At 39.1% G+C, this 19,069-nt stretch overlaps 2 protein-coding genes across 3 annotated transcripts; one reads left to right on the top strand and one right to left on the bottom strand.

The window, feature by feature from the left end:
* Nucleotides 1–4,395: 4,395 nt before the first annotated feature.
* spp1 (secreted phosphoprotein 1) lies at nucleotides 4,396–12,161 on the top strand. 2 transcript variants are annotated; one of them, XM_042509581.2, is made up of 8 exons: nucleotides 4,396–4,533; nucleotides 8,209–8,280; nucleotides 8,402–8,446; nucleotides 9,362–9,427; nucleotides 9,718–9,774; nucleotides 9,892–10,029; nucleotides 10,249–10,575; nucleotides 10,957–12,161. In XM_042509581.2, exons 2-8 carry the CDS (start codon nucleotides 8,227–8,229, stop codon nucleotides 11,356–11,358), a joined length of 1,089 nt encoding a protein of 362 aa, XP_042365515.1. In that variant the 5' UTR covers nucleotides 4,396–4,533; nucleotides 8,209–8,226; the 3' UTR covers nucleotides 11,359–12,161. The 2 variants fall into 2 exon arrangements, with proteins under 2 accessions (XP_042365515.1, XP_087927467.1); XM_088071341.1 differs by lacking the exon at nucleotides 4,396–4,533 and adding an exon at nucleotides 7,990–8,045.
* A 2,944-nt stretch (nucleotides 12,162–15,105) lies between these two features.
* Nucleotides 15,106–18,759, bottom strand: LOC121959757 (uncharacterized). The gene is made up of 3 exons (XM_042509234.2): nucleotides 18,605–18,759; nucleotides 18,283–18,357; nucleotides 15,106–17,399 (listed from the first exon to the last, which is right to left on the bottom strand). The coding sequence occupies exons 2-3, from the start codon at nucleotides 18,343–18,345 to the stop codon at nucleotides 16,872–16,874; spliced, it is 591 nt and encodes a 196-aa protein (XP_042365168.1). The 5' UTR covers nucleotides 18,346–18,357; nucleotides 18,605–18,759; the 3' UTR covers nucleotides 15,106–16,871.
* Between the last annotated feature and the right edge of the window lie 310 nt (nucleotides 18,760–19,069).

The raw sequence follows: 19,069 nt of genomic DNA, 5'->3' as shown, positions 1-19,069 counted from the left end.
TTAATTTCTTGGTGATTAAATTTCATGGGAGTTTTTTGGCTCAACTGTTGATGATTTAAGACGCGGACACACAAACATAAATACATTTGAGCACATACAAAAACATTTGATTTCTGAATTGCCTGCGTGTTCATTGTTGTTTTTATTATTTTTTTCGCCATATGTGTCTTAGTTGAGCACCTAATCCTAACCATAAGTTTTCAGCATGTTAAGGGCATTCACACAAGATATATAAAGTAACTTGCAGACTAAACGTATTGAGTTTTAAGTGTGGTGTGATGGCTGCTGTTGTTCCACACTGCAGCTCAAAAATGAAATGGAAAAACAGGTCACAGATGGAAAAACAGTTAACATTTAAAATATTAGATTCAGTAGAAAACAACATTGTTGTATTATAAATTAGTGTTGAAGGTGTATATCTGCAGGTAATGTATAATTGTTGATGCTTACTGCTAATCGTTGGTACTGATATCACATGCGAAGAACACGGGCGTATTATAAGACTCTGGGCCCATGGGTGCAGATATGCAAAGGGCCCCACCACCTCTCTTACATGGGACCAAGACAGACACTTAGCGGTGGTTTTGCATCTCTTTTTAGTCATTTATCAGAAAATTAAAAAATCATGTTATTTTGTGTCTTTTTGTGGTCATTTTGTGTCTCCTTGTGGTTGTGTTGTGTCTCCTTTGTGTATTTTCTTTTGTCATTTTGTGTATCTTTGTGGGGTTTTTTTTTTTTTACTCTTTGTGGTCATGTTGTGTCTTTTTATGTCTCTTTTGGGACATTTTGTGTCTCTCTTTGATCAAGTTGTGTCTTCTTGTGGTTGTTTTGTGACTCTTTAAGGTAATTTTGTTTCTGTATTTGGCATTTTGTGTCTCTTTGTAGTTGTTTTATATCTCTTTTTGGTAATTGTGCTTGTACTTTGCAATTTTGTGTCTCTTTGTGGTCATTTTGAGTATCTTCCTGGTCAGTACATGTTAATATTACACATGACATTTTGCGAGTGAAGGATAGGGGACCAGCTGACACTTTGGGCCCCTGGACTTGTACCTGGTAGGCCCTTTCAGTAATCCATTCCACTGTAAATCTCCACTGTGCACTTTGTTCACAGGGTAAGGAAATATTGAGTTACAGTTACTCAATGTACGTATATACTGTATGTATATGTATACACATTAAACCCACAACCACCAAAAAATGCTAACATGACAAGCTGATGTTGTGCAGAAAAAAATGATCTAATAAATGGCTGACGTTTGTAGACGGCTGTGGAACAAAGTGTCTCAGTCTCTTGTATTGTAAAATTGCACATTATTCCTGCTTTGGCAACATTTCTAATGAACTTAAATCAGTAATTGATAATAGACATAAATGGCGATAATTCGCAGGACATGTGCAGTGCTCAGATCATACACACAAACACATTTAAACACATGCACGCAGACAGAAGTTGCATAAATAGTTATTTAATTCATTAAACACACTGACTTTTGAACAGACATGCAGAAGACACTCAGTTTATCTGTCGACACCGTTAGTCACTGGGTTTGCAAACTGACAGTCTGATTACAGTAACACAATGTGTCATCGCTCTGATCGTACAGACTGACAGCTTGATGAGTTTTGAGGCCTCAGAGTCACAAACGTACAATTACTCAACCGCACACATCAAAGCTGTTTTCCCCTGCCGACACACTGAGGTATGTCGCACATGAAACGCAGCAGGGGCGTCCTGCTCGGTCTTGTACACCATGACCCCGGAGAACCATCGCTGTCTGATAATTTGAGTCTATAGATCACGAATGTCTTTGTCTTTAAGGATGTGTCTGTTGAGGAGTTGATGAGTGTTTGTCCGCATTAAACTGCAGCACCTTGTGACCTTGTTTCAGGGTTCACTTTTTATTCTTTTAAGTTTAATTTTTGAAAAAAACAAAAACATTTTGGACATTTGTTTTAACTGAATATTATGATGTTCTTGCATAGTTTATTCACTGACTTCATGTAATTGTTTATAGCCGAGATTATTGTTATTAGTTCTATGTTGCAAACCTTGAGCTGTAAAAGAACATGGTGTGTTCGTGTCTGTGTGTGTGTGTGTGTGTGTGTGAACCTGGGTGATCTGGTGTTTTTTGGCTTACTGTAAAAGACGAATAAAGCAGCGTGAGACATGTCTGGGATAAATGTGTCAGGGCCCGCTGGATTAAGGTCTTACCTCAGTTTTTATCCACTTACAGAAATGTTATGCTTTTCTTGTGTATGAGATCATCCATTCTCTTGTGTTTATGCAGTGCTGAATCTAGCACATCTACATTGTCATTATTGTCATATTTTCTTTGTATTTGTTGCATTTTTTCCTTAAAAGGATAAGAGCTAATGAAAAAACCCACACAATTTAAGTAAACAAACAATGGCAACAGCATCAAATGAGGTCAGAAAGATGTTGGCCTCTCATGTTGGACAGAGATTTAATTTAGTTGGACAACATTTAAAATATCTACTGACATTAAAATTTGCGTAGTGCCGCCACATAAAACTACAGCTATGAAGGAAAATGTGTATTTTTCAATTTTGGGGTGAACTGTGCCTTTAAGAAAAACAGTAATAAAGCATTAGTCTCTGGGATGTCTGTGAGATCAAGTTGGTATATATATGTTTGTGTTTAATCATTTGTCTGTTTCTAGATCATAAATCTGAAAAAATAATGTGTCTAGTTTGGTGTATTAGTGCACTCAGATGTAAACAACCCTGCACCTGCACATGACTGTGTGTATGTATACAGCACATACCATCTGACAGACTCAGACACTTTATGAGCCAATCAAGTTTAATGATTGTGTCGTCTCAACTGCGCTGCAAGCATAAAATCCAAATTACAAGAGAATTCAGAGAATGCATGTCTGTCTGGATGTAACCCACCGCACCCCCTATTCATTTTTTTTATTTTTTCATAAAAAAAAACAAAAAAAACACGCCCTCTCAGTCTTATTTTCAAATTAAAGCCAGCAGGGTGTAAAACAAAATTATTTTCAAGCTATCTAAACAAAATGTGTGACCAGCGAACTTGGCAGAGAAAACTTCAATTGTCCTCTTCTGACCTCTGCTTTTTTCAGACAATAAAAATCAGACAGGACTTGTGCAGAGTCTGAATTTGATCTTGATTTATACAGTACACTCCTCTGTTCCATACCTCATATACTTCATATATGTTTACAATGCATCTATACTGTATTTTCCTCATCCTGCACCCTTGACATTGTGATTTTACAATTGTTAGTTTGGTCTAGTCTCCGCAAACATCTATTCTATATCTGTCTGTCCTGGAATAGGGATCTCTACCCAACAGCTCTTCTTGAGATTTCCTCAGTTATTCTCTTTTAATTTTTTGGTGGACTTATTTATATTGAGGGTCTAAGGATAGAGGGTGTTGTCTAATATATCTATTTTAATGCCAATTGCAATTATTCCACCAAAACTGGGCATTTTAAACCAAAACTTGATCTTTTCCTAACCATAACCAAGTTTTTCTTGTGCCTAAATGGAACCATGTTGACCCCAGCATTGCTGAAATGTATCTGCAACACAATAATGTACAAAGGTAACATATCTTGGTTTGAAGAGAAGTACTATGACAACCTTTTTATTCTGCCTTTGGATTAAAATATGTATAAATGAGTCAATGGTGACCGTACCTTTATCTTTTCTAAGAGAAAAACTTGACTGAGTTCCTCTAAACATATAGGTTTACAAGATGTAAAGCTATACACACAGACACATATTAAAGGTTGCATAAAGTTACTCACATACTTACATAACACAGACTGTTAAACACACATACACACACACACACACACACACACACACACACACACACACATGGATCAGTCTGGTGTCGCAGACAAATTCTCAATTATCCAGAGAGACATCAGTCAGATGATTTTCTTCTGTCTGTGAGGAAGCTGAATCACTGTCATACCACCCGCCACTATATGCTGCTGTTTTTTCCCAGAGCCTGTCACTACTTGTCCTTAAATTAACTTCGTACACTAAAGTGTGTGTTTGTGTGTGTGTGTGCATGTGCATATCTGTGTGTATGTGTGTGTGTGCTTGAAGGATAGAAGGAAAAAAGCACATTCACATGCTTCTGTCTGGGCTGTAAATGTCTGTATATCTTTATCCATGTATTTGTCTTTGCATTGTGCATGTGTGTGTGTGTGTGTGTGTGTGTGTGTGTGTGTGTTTGCCCCCACACCACCACAGCACCAACCACAGGAAGAGTGGGAGAGAGAGAGGAGAGGTGGACCACGGAGCGGTTAACCTCATGACATCACAAGCTCTGAGCCGATTGGCTGCTGCCCAAGGCTGGAGGGTTTATAAGCCAACCAGGAGGCTCGGATTCAGCAGCAGCATCACTGAGCAGCGAACAACATCCAGGAGAAACCCAGGAGATAAACTAAAGACAAAGCACGTCTGTCTGGTTCTGCTCCATAATCTGCAGCAGCTGAACTCCTGAAGCTTCCTCCGACTGCAAACAAGGTCAGAATGAAAACATGATGATATATTTTTAGTGTAGTGTTTGGAGTTTTTCTGCAGCACTGGTGGTGTGATGAGGTGGGTTAATATTTGTATAAGCTGTTGGAAATGTCCTTAATTTAACTCAGAAAATACAATTCAACATTTAGAAACTTGCAGCATAAAAAGGTCCAACGTTCTTTCATGCATTTTGCAATAAACTAGTCTAGTATGTGTACACCCCAGCATGCATATTTTTATTGGCCTCTTAGTTAATTTAAAGGAAATCTTAATGCTACATCATGCAGTGAAATTTCAGACAATGCAACAATTTGTTGAAGGCCTTTTTACCCATGCACAAAGCCAACTCCATGACTGGTTTCCCACTTTGGTATGAAAGAACTTGACTGGCCTGCACTGCGCCCTGAACTCATCCTCATTCAACCCCATGGGTATGAACTGGAGCACCTTCCTGAGGCTGAATGGGAACAAATCTGTGCAGACAGGTTCTAAAATCTTGTTGAAAGCCTTCACAGAGGAGTGCAGGCTGTTACAGCAGCAGATTAATACCCATGATTTTAGAATGACATGTTGAACTATCACATAAGGTGAACATGTTGGGTGTCCACGTATTTATGGCCATGTTGTGTATTTTCTCTTCCAACTCTGTGAATATAAGTATTTAAAAGGTTGATTTTACAAACACAACACTGCAAGAAATGTAACCAACAAAACTAGTACATTTTCTGTATTTTTTCCTTAACCTTTTCTAAAAACAAAACAAATCAAAACAAAAAACTATAAAAACCATGTACAGACAAATTCAAAAGTTTTTAAAAGCTTTTACAAAGCAAATATAATTTGCTTTAATCCTGGCAGTGTGATATGCCATAAAAAGTGTAGTTTCTAGATTCTGGCGATTTGTTGGACACATGTTGGAAGCAATAGATTTTCTGTTAAAAAAAAAAACCAAACAAAAACAAAACAGAACAAAAAACCTCAAACTCTGTCCAAACAGTTCCAAAAGTGTATAGAAATGTTTTTACAAAGCAAATATAATTTGACCGTTGCACAGTAATTTGCCTTAAAAGGTCTATTTTCCGATAAAGATTCTTTGAAAAAAACCCTAATTGCTGGTTTAGTGGCATTTTTGATGCAAGGTGCATTGGTTTGGAGGTTAAAGAGTCAAACTGCAAACCTGAAAGTTATCTAACAAATGGCAACTTAATTTCTACTGATCTTCAGACACATTTGTTAAATATCAGCAGAAATCAAAAGTGAGTGTTGAGCAAACTCACATTAAACATATGTAGCCACAAGAGGGTTTGGTTATCCGCCATAAAAGCTCTGCAGTTTATTGCAGTTAATTACGATTTCTTTTAAAAGTCTTAACAGCTGCGGAAGTCCGCCTGCGATTGGTCAGAGGTGAAGCTGGCTGGGCAGATCTGATTGGCTGATTAGTATCTCAGTGACACAGAGGCAGGAAGAGGAAAGTGTGGGCAGCAGGAAACTAATTTTCGGGATTATATGTCATGTGACCAGGTCCAGCCCCAACTAACCACACTGAGTAAACACTCACACACATGCAGATTAACTCCCAGCTCAGTCAACAGTGTATTAACTAAAGAGATGAAGAAAGAGAAGATAATGGTTCACAAAAAGGGTTGGGATGATTTTAGGCATCCTGGTGGCACAGAGATTAAGTCACAAAGGTACTGATTGTTTGGCAAACTCAATACATCAGGCAGTCAGTGCTCCTGGCTAAGAAGCAGTCTGACCATTACCCCTCATAAAACCGCAACTTGGCATTTTTACACTTTAGTTTGTGCTCAGATTTAAGAAAAGAGGTCTGTTAATTGGGGAGTGTTGTAGGGGCTGATTGGCAGATTTGACTACTGTTAGAAAAAGCCAGGCTTACCATTTTTCACCGTACTTCAGATTGCATGTATATGAGCCAACTTTGTCAATGGGAGGTTGAGATGGATGGTGTGAAACCTTAGTGACACGGCAGCCAAGCTGTAGATGATTGTTAGACACCAACACACAAAAAAACTACTTGTTTTTGTTGAGACAGTGCAGTGCTTTCAGCCATGATCGTGCCACCAACAAAACATCTTCTTCTAACCATAACCACATGTTTTTTGTGCCATGTTAACCACAGCGTTGTTGAGATGTGGAGTTTTATTCAATCCGCTACATTAAAACACTACATGTCTGTAGTCTGCAGAAATGTACACACCATCCCTTTTTCTGGCGATTGGGTTGTCAACCCAGAGCTACCTGTGTGTCCCCAACTTCAACCTCATCTTAAACCTAAACCCAGTCCTGACCTAAAAACCCTAAAACCAAGATTCAACCTTCAAACTAAGACTAAGTCCTCAAACAACACTCAAAAATGTCCATACTCTTGAGGTCTGAAACTTAAATTGGGCCTCTCAGAGATACAGAAATACACACACGCATACAGTCATATGGGCGTCTGTCATGTTTCTGCTGCGCTGTGGCTTTCCAGTTATAACCTGGTGAATTACACAGTATAGGACGAGTCCATCATTAAAGATAGACGCAGACACTCCCATAGCATACACGAAAAGAGAGAAACTTGTTACAATAAGAAAGGGGAATGCAGAAAAGAAAAAAAAATGTTTCTAAAGCTGCTGTTGACAAGGTTTAATAGTGGAAAGAGCGATTCATAATGCTGAAATTCTGCTTGTATTTCACTTTGGTACAGATGAAAAGTCATCTACTTCAGGAAAACTTTCAGTTACTGTGACTTTAAACAAATTCCAAGTCAAAAACAAACAATGAATCCCAGTAACAAGTTCTATTTCTTTACTTTAAGCCTGAAATATTTCAATACTCTCTTACTCTTTTTATTTATAGTTCATTTTGGCTCAATTCCACATGCACTGTCCTGCTGCTAATTGAGCACCAAATGTGTATTGCTCCTCTGCTGACGATAGTCCCCAACAGATGCACAATTTCTTCCAGTTTTTTTGACACTAATTTTTGCAGAAAAAAGAAAAGAAAGAAGAAGCAGTGTGTACATCGACGTTTTTCATATTGCAACATCTCATTTTAATCTAACATAAAACTTAATACTTTCTCTAAGAGTGTTTTGAAGAGTGATTGATGCAAATATAAACAACACTCAGACAGTAGCACCTCGAAATGTTACTGTGTTTTTCCCCTTACATCCCACATTCATGTTTTTCTAAATCATACCTGTTATTTTCTACAATCTTTCGAATCAGAATCGCCCAGAAACATCCTGTCTCATAGCAAAATAAACCACGCATCAAAACGATGTGATTTTCTCGCTCTGATGACAGAGAAAAATGCTTTACTGAATTGAAACAGAGTTGTCAGGGACGCGTAACTACTCGTTAAGGGCTGAAATTAAAGACTTAATGACTTCCTGTGAACTACCACAGTCTCAGGAGGTGCCACTGCTAGTTAGTCATGTGACTGACTGTGCCGCCTCCATTTTTAGGAAGGAATCTGGGCGAGAGGACTTACTGAGGCTACACTAAACGGTCATTTTCAGTCTGACATGTCATTGTGTTTCCTGAAGTTATTACATCCGGATGAGTATTTTAGAGTCGAACAAGCTTTGTGCAGTCATGTTGTTTTATTGTGTTATATCATGATGTATTGTGTGACTTCACCCTGAATGTTTCTGGTTTTCTCCCCATGCAGACACCAAACTGTGACACAATGAAAGTGGCCATTGTTTTCGTTCTGCTCTTCGCCACAGTCCTCTGCCGGCCGGTGAGTCATTTTCTCTGTCTGACAACAGCATTTGTCCTCAGATCACACCACGTCCATGACTTCAGTTTTGGTTTTCTTGACTTTCTTTTGATTTAATTTGTACATATTTGTTTATTTTTAGGCGAGAAAAGTTTCTGTCAGCAGTTCAGAGAGCTCTGAAGAAGTGGTGAGTAACTGTAGAGAAAGAGATTTCAGTATTTCAGTAGTTCAGAAACAGCAAAATCTGATAAAACTTCAACTGCGCAAAAATCTGGGTTTTGCTTTTGTCAAAAAAAGAGTTGATGTGATTATGGGATGTAAAAATGCCTTTAGTAATTAACTTTTGACAGCAAACATTTAACTTGACTGATCAGCTTTTTATGATGTTGCTATGTTGCCATAAATTTCCAAAACAACATAATTTGTCTTTGTGTCTGGACAGCATGAACACTGACACAAAAGAATAATTTAAATTTGCACAGTTGAAAGGAATATCTCAAGACCTAACTGTGTGTTATATTCCCCAGCTCAGGGGATTAGGGAAGCAACAAGAAGAATTTGGAGAAAGGAAGAAGACAAGCAGAAATAGTTGCATAAACTCAAGTTGTGATTTATTTATGAACAAGAAGGCGATAAATGTGTACAAAAAGTCCTATAAAAATGCTTTCTTTATAAGAAAGCAACACTACATTTAACAATAAATGACTGAACCAAGAGTTAAACACCCTCCTTCCAAAAAAAAAAAAAAAAGGAATGATCACTAAGTCTGGTGCACAAAAACTAGTTGCTTCAGTTTTCAGTTCAACACACAGCAGCCATACTGCCACACTGGCCAACATGCTAAGACATTTGGCTTCAGTCTTTCTATACTGCATGCACCTGATGAGCAGGTGTGCTCAATCACACTCTGCACATTAGTATAGCGTAGCCATACTGCCAACATCTGATAAAACTACCCTTTGAGTAGCCTGGTTTACTCGCTCCAAAACAGTTAATGGATTCCCTCTTTTTTTTTTTTCCATATTTAAAAATATATATATATTTTTTTAAACTGACAGTTAAATGGAAACACAACAGTTGACAGATGTGGTTATGTGTGCAGGTGAGACGACCAGCAGCTCAGCCCATCAGGAGAAAGGCGGCAGATGTTCCTGCAGCACCTGTGCAGGTAAATTATGTTTTTCATACAGTCATATAGCCTCTGCTTGTTTAATTTTGACCATTTCTTTTTAACCCCATTTCTTGTGAGTCCCCCAACTTTTGGTGGTATAGTGTCAGTACTTTGCCCCGATGCCCTGTTTCTGATGCACAGAGAGCAGGAGGAACATGCATTCAGCAGCAGCTCAAAAGCCTATTAATGTCATGTGACATGAATAAAGAATCAACTAAACAAGCAAAAAAACAATGAGAAAAAAAATGGAAATTAATTAAATGTATTGTGTCTATCTGATGTTGCAGAACGTTGAAGCAGCAGCTACTACTGAGTCAGACGAGAGCACAGAGAACTCTGACGAGGTGAGAGATGTCAAATCTATCAGAGCACATCGCCTTCAACAATCAGATCAATCTTATGTCTGGTGTCTACAGCTGTTCTGAGCTTATTGACTTTGCATTTTAATGATTTTTTTGCAGCAAGCAGCAGCAGAGGCTCTAGTAGAACTCAAATCTGACAGCACAGACACAACTTCATCCCCAGACACAGCCTCTGTCGACAGCCAGGACAGTGAGGACAGCGATGATGATGACGACGATGATGAAGCAGAGGAGAGCGTGAGTAAAATTACACTAATAACACATGTAGCTACATATACAGCATGTCGGGTTTGGTTTTTGGGTATGTAATTTTCAATCATCAGAACTATAGATGCCCTTCAGTTCGTCGCAAGAAACATTTTCAACCTGTTGATTTGCCCGATTGCTCCAATCACCAAATCATATTTTCAAAAAAACAGCTTTCTGACAGCCCGCCTCTTCCCTCTGTGTCTCCAGGAAACTGATGAGGATGAGTCTAGCGACAGCTCAGAGTCCGGTGAGTCCTCCACCCCAGCTCCCGCCACCGACGTCCCTGTGGTCGTCACAGAGGAACCTGCGGTTGAAACCACTGCCGAGCCCATCGTGCCTACCATCGTCACAGACTCAGGCCGCGGCGACAGTTTGGGAGGCTACCCCAGCGAATACAAGTCCATTGTCTATGTGGAGGACAAATCCTACCACAAGGTGCCTGCTCCCTACAAGTCCTACGAGTTTATGGGCAAGAAGATGGCCTACGACATGACTGAGGACAACGAGGTGGAGAAGTCAGTGAAGATGTACAAGGTACAGTTTGAGCTAACAGTGTTAGTCCGTCCAAAGAGTCCAAATTAAATTAGAAAAATAATGATGTACAATGTGCTGTGCACTACACTTGAGTTTAATAAGATTGGAGTGTCTGTATTTATGATTATTAAAAAAGATACCTTCAGAATTTCTAAATAGCCTGGTATACTGCAAAACCGCGATGTCACTCAAGCCTACCGTCAAACTGTCCAATAATCCCAAAATTGTATGTGAGCTTTTTGCAATACACCTAAAAATGTGGCTAAACTTTGCAAACTTCATAGCATGAATGGATTCTTCCTTCTCAGTGTAGCTGTATATACTGTGGCCACATAAATTACATAAACTGATCCCTCCATCCCTCCTTTGCTTCGTCTCCAGGCTCTCCAGGTCCACTCTGACCTCATGGAAGAGGACACCAGCACCCCCGAGGTGGAAAGCCAGGGCCTCGACGTCACCTCTGGCACCTCACAGGACCAGGACGTCAGCCCCCGCCAGGCCTCCATCCCAGAAGAGGAGGAAAGTGCTAGCGCCAGCGATGCCACCACCAGTGAGAGCTCCAGCACCCCAGAGGAGGAGGAGGAGAGCGCCAGCACCACCAGCGACAGCGCCAGCACCAGCCAGGAGTCAGAGGACGAGGAAAGCCAGAGCAGCGAGGAGGCCACAGCCACGCCCGGAGCTGCTGACAGCGAGTCAGACGAGAGCGATGAGAGTGACTCAGACGAGCAAGGGGCGGGACCAGACGCCACCACTGACATACCAGTGGTCATCACTGCCAAATAAGCATCCACGAAGTGGTGTCTGATAGAGTCACATAAAGAGCACACGCTGCATTCAGGTGCAAAGAGCCCCCTCCAGAGCCACTTTCTACTGTAGGGCCAAACAGGGACAGCCAAGGATTCATTCTTATTCATTTCAATGTGTTCTAGCAATATTTATGTGATAACTTGTGCAGAAATGCTTTTCCTTCAGGATTGTATTTAAATAAACCAATAACTCCTTCATCCTGTGGTCTGGTTACCCTGGTAAATCCAATGTTTGACCCTGCAGGGGAAAAGTGGTAGGATGTTGAAACTGCTACATGTAACAGGACTGACCTAATGACCTTTGCCCCCTCCACTCTCCCTTCTGTTACTGTGGGGTGAAGTCAAAACTGGAAATAAACAGTCCTGATATCTACACTAGCACAACACTGCATTTAATCAAAACTGCAATATGCAAACCTGCATTGGTTTTGTGCTTCCAAAGAGAAAATTGCACATTTTATTTAAATACTTGTAATCATTTCAAGCATCAGTTTAAACTTGACACTAAGTCATGCATTTGCTGCCTGTGTGGCTTGGCTTTTTTGCTCGCTAGTATCAACTCTGCTGGTGTAGATAAAAGGATGTAATCTAAGAGGAAGTCAGTATCTGTTACAGGGTTCAGTGAGATATAGATGCAGTACACACACACATAGATACAACACAGTCCTGTTCATTTGCACAGTTACCTACACTACATGTTGTTTGTCCCATGTTGTTTACTGTAATGTATCATATTGTACCTTTTCTAAAATATTAATAAAGTTCTTTTTCATAAAATGACACTGCTGGCTGTTTACATTTGTTTTAGAAGACAGGAAGGGTTGTTAGGTGAGAAGATTATGAGAAGAGATTTTCCCTCATAAGTCACAAAACAATATCGCAGCAGAGAGACATAAAACAATTAGTGTATAATTGTAATTTTCATAATTAAAGCAATATTAGGTCAAGTAACAATTCATTTGTTGGCGCAGACTTGACAAAAACATTCACTTTGCATGTAAAAATATCCCGAATTTGTCAAAGTGAAGTTCTCTTTAAGCAGCAATGTTTAGAACAACCAGAGATATGGGAGTGATTTTGCCCAAAATTTCATTTTTGGAGCATCTAGTTTTTGTCTACACTTCGTCTTCTCATCCATTTATGTCTTCCCTGCTGTCAGACGCTGTAGAGACAGATAAACGCACAGGGAGTTCAGACTGATTACAGGTTTCATATCGTCTCTGAACCCAAAACTGCAGCAGTGAAGCCCCTCAGGTTGAAAGACGAGACAGATAAAAGTGGGTTAAGACTGCTCGTTAACTACTAATCTAAGGGGTCTACGGAGTTTGCGTAAATAAACTGACAGTGATGTCTATGCAGGTACAACTAATGCAGTTTGAAAAGACAGTGTTAGCTTTTGTGCCTGGGTTTGCTTATGCATCCTTAATGAAAAAATGTCTGCTCAATCTGTTCCTCAATCAGCAGCAGTGACTTCATGATCACAGATCTGTCAGAGATTCAGCTTGGTGAAAATCGGGCACTGTAAATCTGGTTTTCTGACACCTGCTAGGGTTCTAACTTTGTAGGTATTGTTGTAAGTCAGTGTAGCTTTCTTATAAAACTCAACACTTGATAAGGTCTTACAGCTAATGTAACAATTGCACATTTCAGTTTGCAGGTGAAAATCAGTGACATAGCTTGGTTTTGTATCCCTCTCTTGTTGGTTCAAGACTTTGACTTGGTTTTTGGTTAGTGATTGATGTTCTAGTCCCACAGATGTCGGCTTTGAGTTCTCCTGCCATCTCCTTCATCTTGGCTTCGTGCCACTCCTTCAGGGAGGGCCACTGACAGCTCATTCAGCGTTGGAAATACGCCTGAGCTTAGCTTTTATGTAGAAATCTAAAATAATAATAATAACAGGATAATAGGCTAATTTGTGATGCCTACAGTTATCCATGAGTCATAGTGAAAGCTGTGTAATTCTGCAGTGGGATTTGAGACACAGAACTGACATTAAATCAAGTCTTTCAAGACAGTCGCTATTTTTTTTTTTTTAGCAAAACAGTGTGTTCAGAGTCCAAATTGTCAGTAAAAAGAAAAGAAAACATGTTTTTGATTTTAATAGACCAACCGCAGTTTTTCTTTTGTGGCACTGCCTTTAGAGGTTCAAGTCTCTAATTTAAAGTTCAGTGTTTACCAAAACTTAGCTGTCATCACTGACTGAATGTCATTTAGGGTCTATGAACACTGTCAGGTCAAAGATTGCAATTAACTTAATAGTCTGACATAAATCAGCCAGCATTTTTGAACATTTCTTTGATTTGAAGAAGGCACCTCATTCTGTGGCATTCGGCCTTCTTGCATGTAGTAAGTGTGCTGTATTTTCTCTTTCTTATTTTTCCCACCACAAGAAAACATGAGCCTGCTACACCTCTACACCCTAAAGTAATTGTTGAAAATGTAATTCCAAAACAGCATTTATGTGCTGCTATAACAGCCTCTATTCTTTTGGACGTAGGGTGTCCACAAAATTTTGGAACCTGGTTGCAGAGATTTGCATTCAATTAGACTTTTTTTCCCCTTTTTTCCCAAAGCTGTTGAACTGAGTAAAAGTCTTTGCAGACCAGTCAAGCTCCTTCAAATCAAACTCGGAAGAGCAATTTTTTAGTGACCTGGCTTTGTATACAGGGGAACTGTCAGGCTACATAACTGTCAGGCTAAGGTAGAACATCATCTACCCTAACCCCTAACCCTAACCCTAACCCTTGCCTTATATGAAGGATTAAACAGTTTCACATAGCAAAAAACCTAATATCCCAAACGCTGGCAGACTGTAATTTATTAGTTTTCTCACTAGATGGGGCCACTTCATTGAAACACTATTTGCAGCTACTTCTGGTCCACCCTGCCTGCTTTGAGGGTTTAGTAGTGCTATTTACAATGCCCGACAATCTGTCTCTCAAATGATTTGCCTCCTCCTCCAAGAAGTACAAAAGAAGATGTTCTATTGTGACAATGAATTGTCAGTTCACCCACATTTAATTACCAAAGTTTCTCACTCACCCTGGCAGAGAGTTCATGTCCCAAGAGACTGAGATTTTTGTCTCTTCACCTTTCATAGGGATTTTTTTTTTTGATAGGATGTAGGGCCAATAAACAGACCTACAGTGACAGTGAGGTCTGTAGATTATCCACAAAAATAGGGGTATTCTTTACAAAAAGAATATGTTGCTGTTGAAGCATTAAAACATCATTTTTGTAATGCTATGAACAGTATGATTTAAATTCTATCTGCCTAGCTATATTGGAACAGTGGCCTGTAAAACTAAAACCACAAATCACATAATTTAGATACCACTAGATGACTGTAAAAATACCTTACACGTAAAACAGACCACTAAATGTGTCATAAAAAAAGAATCCTTAATTCCTGATGTTTACACCATATTCAAAAAGTAAACAACATCCTCTTTTTCTGCGTCTCTAAACCACTGGGTTAAGACCACATGAGGAGTCACTTCACCATTGGAGATTTCATATTTGTTTTTACTTAAAAACACATTTATTTTAAATATATTACTGTCTTTAACTAAGGGCCATCGCATTTTTATTTACACATTCATGATTTTATAAAGTATGTCAATTCCACAGTAATTTAGATATTGAAAGAGAAATCATATCTTTTATTTACAACACATAAACTCATACACATTAGAAGTAAAAACAAACAAACGACATTAAGGTGTTGTTTTCAGCCCTTCAGGCCATATTTAATTTGGTAAAAGATGAATTTATAACCCATAATTAAAGCAACCCACTGTGGCAGTAATTCTGTCTTGTTAGCGCTTGTCTTTGGTGAATAAGATAAACAACACACCCTTCACAGTTTAAAAACACATTGCTGTGGGATACACACTCTGAATACTTCGTGCGGAAGAATGACTTTTTATTTTCGGGCAAAATTCCAGTGCATTATAGAGTACTTATAATTGTAACAAGAATGTAAAATACAACAAAGTACAACAATAATTCAGGAGCAGATCTATGTGGAAATACTGACACTGAATATATCTGGCACATTGAAAGATGCACCTGACTTTTCTGCTTGTACTTTCCTGGTCAGTTAATACTTAAATGTAAACATAAGCGTGTTTATGTAATGATACCATACAGACATATCTAAGTGGTCTCTCCATTAAAGTTGCTCTGTAATACCACATTTTGATGGCTGAAACACTGCAGATCATATACTGTAAGTGAAAACAATCATGAGTAGAGTTACATGAACATGCATAACCTCTTCATGAGGCCTATCCAAATTGTGATCATACTCTGCAAAAGCTGTTTACATGTGCACAGAGACATCGGGTTATACATATTCTTCGTATACATCTCAGTTTCTTTAAGGTCACTCCAGCTGGCATATTTGGGTTTCTCATAAAGAGAATATGGTGTTTACATGTTCAAACACAAACCAAATGCTCCAAAGACTTGCCCATAAACGGGCTTTTCATGTCCATGTAAACACACAGTGTAATCTCAATAATATATTTGGATGTACATTTAAAAGAAAAGTTTTTTTTTAAGATTTTTGTTTTGCTTTTGCCTTTATTTTATAGGATAGCTTAAGCATGACAGGGGGAGAGAAAGGGAATGACACGCAACTAAGGGCCACAGGCTTTGCACATGAGGAGCCAACTCTACCAGGTGAGCTGTCAGACACCCAAAAATTATGCATCTTTTGAAAAAATCTGCTTTTGCACAAAAAATTACTTCAACATAGCATTTTTAAATTTTTCATCCAGTGGTCATTACTGGACTTAAGGCATCTTAAGGCAGTTAGCGATTGGCACAGTTGCTAAAATGTTAGCATTTTGCATTTCTACAAACCACCAATATGGTACATTTGCATATGCCAAAAGTATCATAGCAACATTTCTAAAGTGACATAGTATATGAGCAGATTTTGTCATTTGGAGGTTGAAGTTGAAAGCCATGGTTTGACACCAATAAATGACAGAACTACTTGTGATTTAGTGAGTGATTGCTTTAGGGACCATACATGGGTGTGGCACAAAGAGCATGAGCTGAGACATATCTTTTGTAGCAAGACTTGTGTCCCCAAAACCAATTATTTTAAGACAAAACATGATATTTTCCTGACCATAACCAAGTGTTTTTTGTGCCTATACCTAACCAAATGTAAAGTTTCAATGAATCTGCGACATAATAACTTGCATCGTAATTCCTAATCATGAGGCACTGACAGAAGAGCTGGCTCTCAAGCCGAGGAAACAACGGGCTAAGGGAACATAGGGTCCAATTTGAATGAAAAAAAATGCATGGGTGCCGGGGGAACATGGGGCTGAACTTGTCTGTACTTGTATGTTAACCTTTTTGGTACTAAAATTAAGAAAGCCCACTGAGTTTTAACCCTGGCAACTACAATAGACTCAAAAATGTGACCTGAAATGACACATTTTGTTAAGTTGTTGTTTGAAACACAGCTGTTTAGTTGTCTCCTCTGCTTTCTGTGATGGGAGCTGCGGTTGGAATCTCCAAGGTAACACACTGAGTCACACTGCAGGGTGTTGTGGCAGCGTCAGGTGTGGCTGGCTGTTGCGTTGTCACTGTCACAGAATCGGTGGTCATTGTGTCTGGCTCAAAGGTGGGCGTACTCCCGTCTTCTGTGGTAAAACTTGTGCTCATTGTGTCTGGCTCGGGGGTGGGCGTTCTCCCATCTTCTGTGGTAAAGCTTGTGCTCATTGAGTCTGGCTCGGGGGTTGGCGTACTCCCGTGTACCGTAGTGGAGGATGTCATGGCCGTGGTGGTCAGATCGGTGATTAGGACTTCCTCAGAGGACTCATCACTTTCTGAAGATTCTCTAGATTCTGACGACTCCCTTGACTCATCTGACTCTGAAGACGATTCTTCGCTAGAAGATTCAGGAGACCGAAACCAGATGTTATTCCTGTCAAGCCATCTCTGTTGCAAGTAATTGTCAACAATGTCAGCATCATGGTGCCGACGCGAACCAGTCTGTGGAGAATATCAAATGAAAGATATTAAAACATTGTATGATTCAGCAGCATCATTTATGTTTGGTGCCGATGCAGGAGGTATTATGTTCTTTACATTGTGTAGTGAAGGAAAAAGTTATTAATTTTTGCTTTTTAAAAACTTAAATCACAATCTTTTCCACACCTTTACAGTACCAAAACCATACTGTGGGTTGGCCTTAAAGAATTATATAATTTCAATAATGGAGAAACTTGGAGTTCATGAAGGGCCATTCTACTTAGTGAAGAAAATAATACTAATAATTATTTTGTAATTTTTTAAGACCTTGGACACGAGCTATGATTACATTATCATTTTCTATACTGAAAGCATTAAATGAGATAGGAATAAGCCAAATATATACAAAATCCTCATCTATTCAGGACTCAGGAGTATTTTTAGACTGTTTCATTTCTACTTTTACTTAAGTAAAGCATCTGAGTACTTTTTCCACTAGAGGGTGAAAAATCTGATACTCATAATGTAGTAATTTTAGAGCATTATGTGTAATGATGAAAAAAGAGGCTGTATGGGGCCTACTAGAGTAAAGGTGTTGTGATAACTAAACTCAAAACAGTAAAGTAAGTATATCATCAACAAAGAAACAGCACTGAAACAGTTTACAGAAAGAGGAACTCAGACGACACCACACATTAAATACAGGAGGAAAGATTTAAAGTAGAGTATCTCAACTAGAATCTGTTGATATTTGTACTAAATCCTGAAGTTTAACTCTTAGCACAGGGTTGAAAATGTCACCTGTAAGGGTGACACAACACAACACTAAGAAAACTAAGTGGAGGAAGAGCAGTGAGGGAGGAGGATGAGGGAAGATTCATATGCAGCTTTGTGGTTAGCTTACGGGTCTCGCGGAGACTGTTGTAGACAGAAGAACGATGACGAGGGCGGTTGTCAGAAGCTCCATCTCTGATTGGTTCTTGTTTACAAAGGAGGTAAGCCACAAACAAAAACAACTTCATTAAAAAACAGGCAGAAACAAGCACTGTCCAAGGTTAGGCATAAGAATCAGATTTATGTTGAATAATCTAAAATAAATAAATAAATTAATAGGTAAATGCTCACATACTTGGTGAGAAGTTGCTCGTAACACATCATAAGATATAAGTTGAAACTAACATAAATCAAAATTACATGTAATTAACAAAATAAACATAACATCTTACCAGTTTCCTGTGGCACCAGATATGCTCTGTAGTTCCTTCTTATTTTTCTTAAATCTTAAATGAAATCACTGGGATTCTGTGCAGCTGTGATCAATCTCAGTTTCACTCTAAAAGATGTCTGACCTCCATGCAGGACTGGCAGCTGCTCATATATGCTGGCCGGACAGAGAGGCTGGGCTGGGCTGTGACGGCAGGGGACCTGAGGGGAGGATTGGGTAAGACTGGGTTGTGAGGAGCTGGAATAGAAAGGAGGGGCAGGATAGGAAGTTTACCACACACATACAGATCACCTAATCGCATGCATGAATCAGTGGAAAGATAATTAATTTTGAGTCAAGTATTTTCTTTGGCAAATGTACTGATTACTACTTGGCAACATGCTCATTGTTTTGACGGGCTGTACAAAAGAGGATGGAAGAACTGAAGAGTCAATTAAATCAACAAAAAGTTTTGATGCAAAATATG

This window comes from Plectropomus leopardus, chromosome 20 (genome assembly GCF_026936395.1).
Source record: "Plectropomus leopardus strain MGB_pleo_1.0 chromosome 20, ASM2693639v1, whole genome shotgun sequence".
NCBI classification, from domain to species: Eukaryota; Metazoa; Chordata; class Actinopteri; order Perciformes; family Serranidae; genus Plectropomus; species Plectropomus leopardus.
This window is presented reverse-complemented; position numbering and strand designations above follow the sequence as displayed.

Coding starts and splice junctions, on each gene's coding strand:
- LOC121959757 (XM_042509234.2), bottom strand. CDS start 18,345: ATGGAGCTTCTGACAACCGCCCTCGTCATCGTTCTTCTGTCTACAACA. Junction 17,400..18,282: donor CAACAGTCTCCGCGAGACCC/GTAAGCTAACCA, acceptor TATTCTCCACAG/ACTGGTTCGCGTCGGCACCA.
- spp1 (XM_042509581.2), top strand. CDS start 8,227: ATGAAAGTGGCCATTGTTTTCGTTCTGCTCTTCGCCACAGTCCTCTGC. Junction 9,775..9,891: donor GCACAGAGAACTCTGACGAG/GTGAGAGATGTC, acceptor ATTTTTTTGCAG/CAAGCAGCAGCAGAGGCTCT. Junction 10,576..10,956: donor AGTCAGTGAAGATGTACAAG/GTACAGTTTGAG, acceptor CTTCGTCTCCAG/GCTCTCCAGGTCCACTCTGA.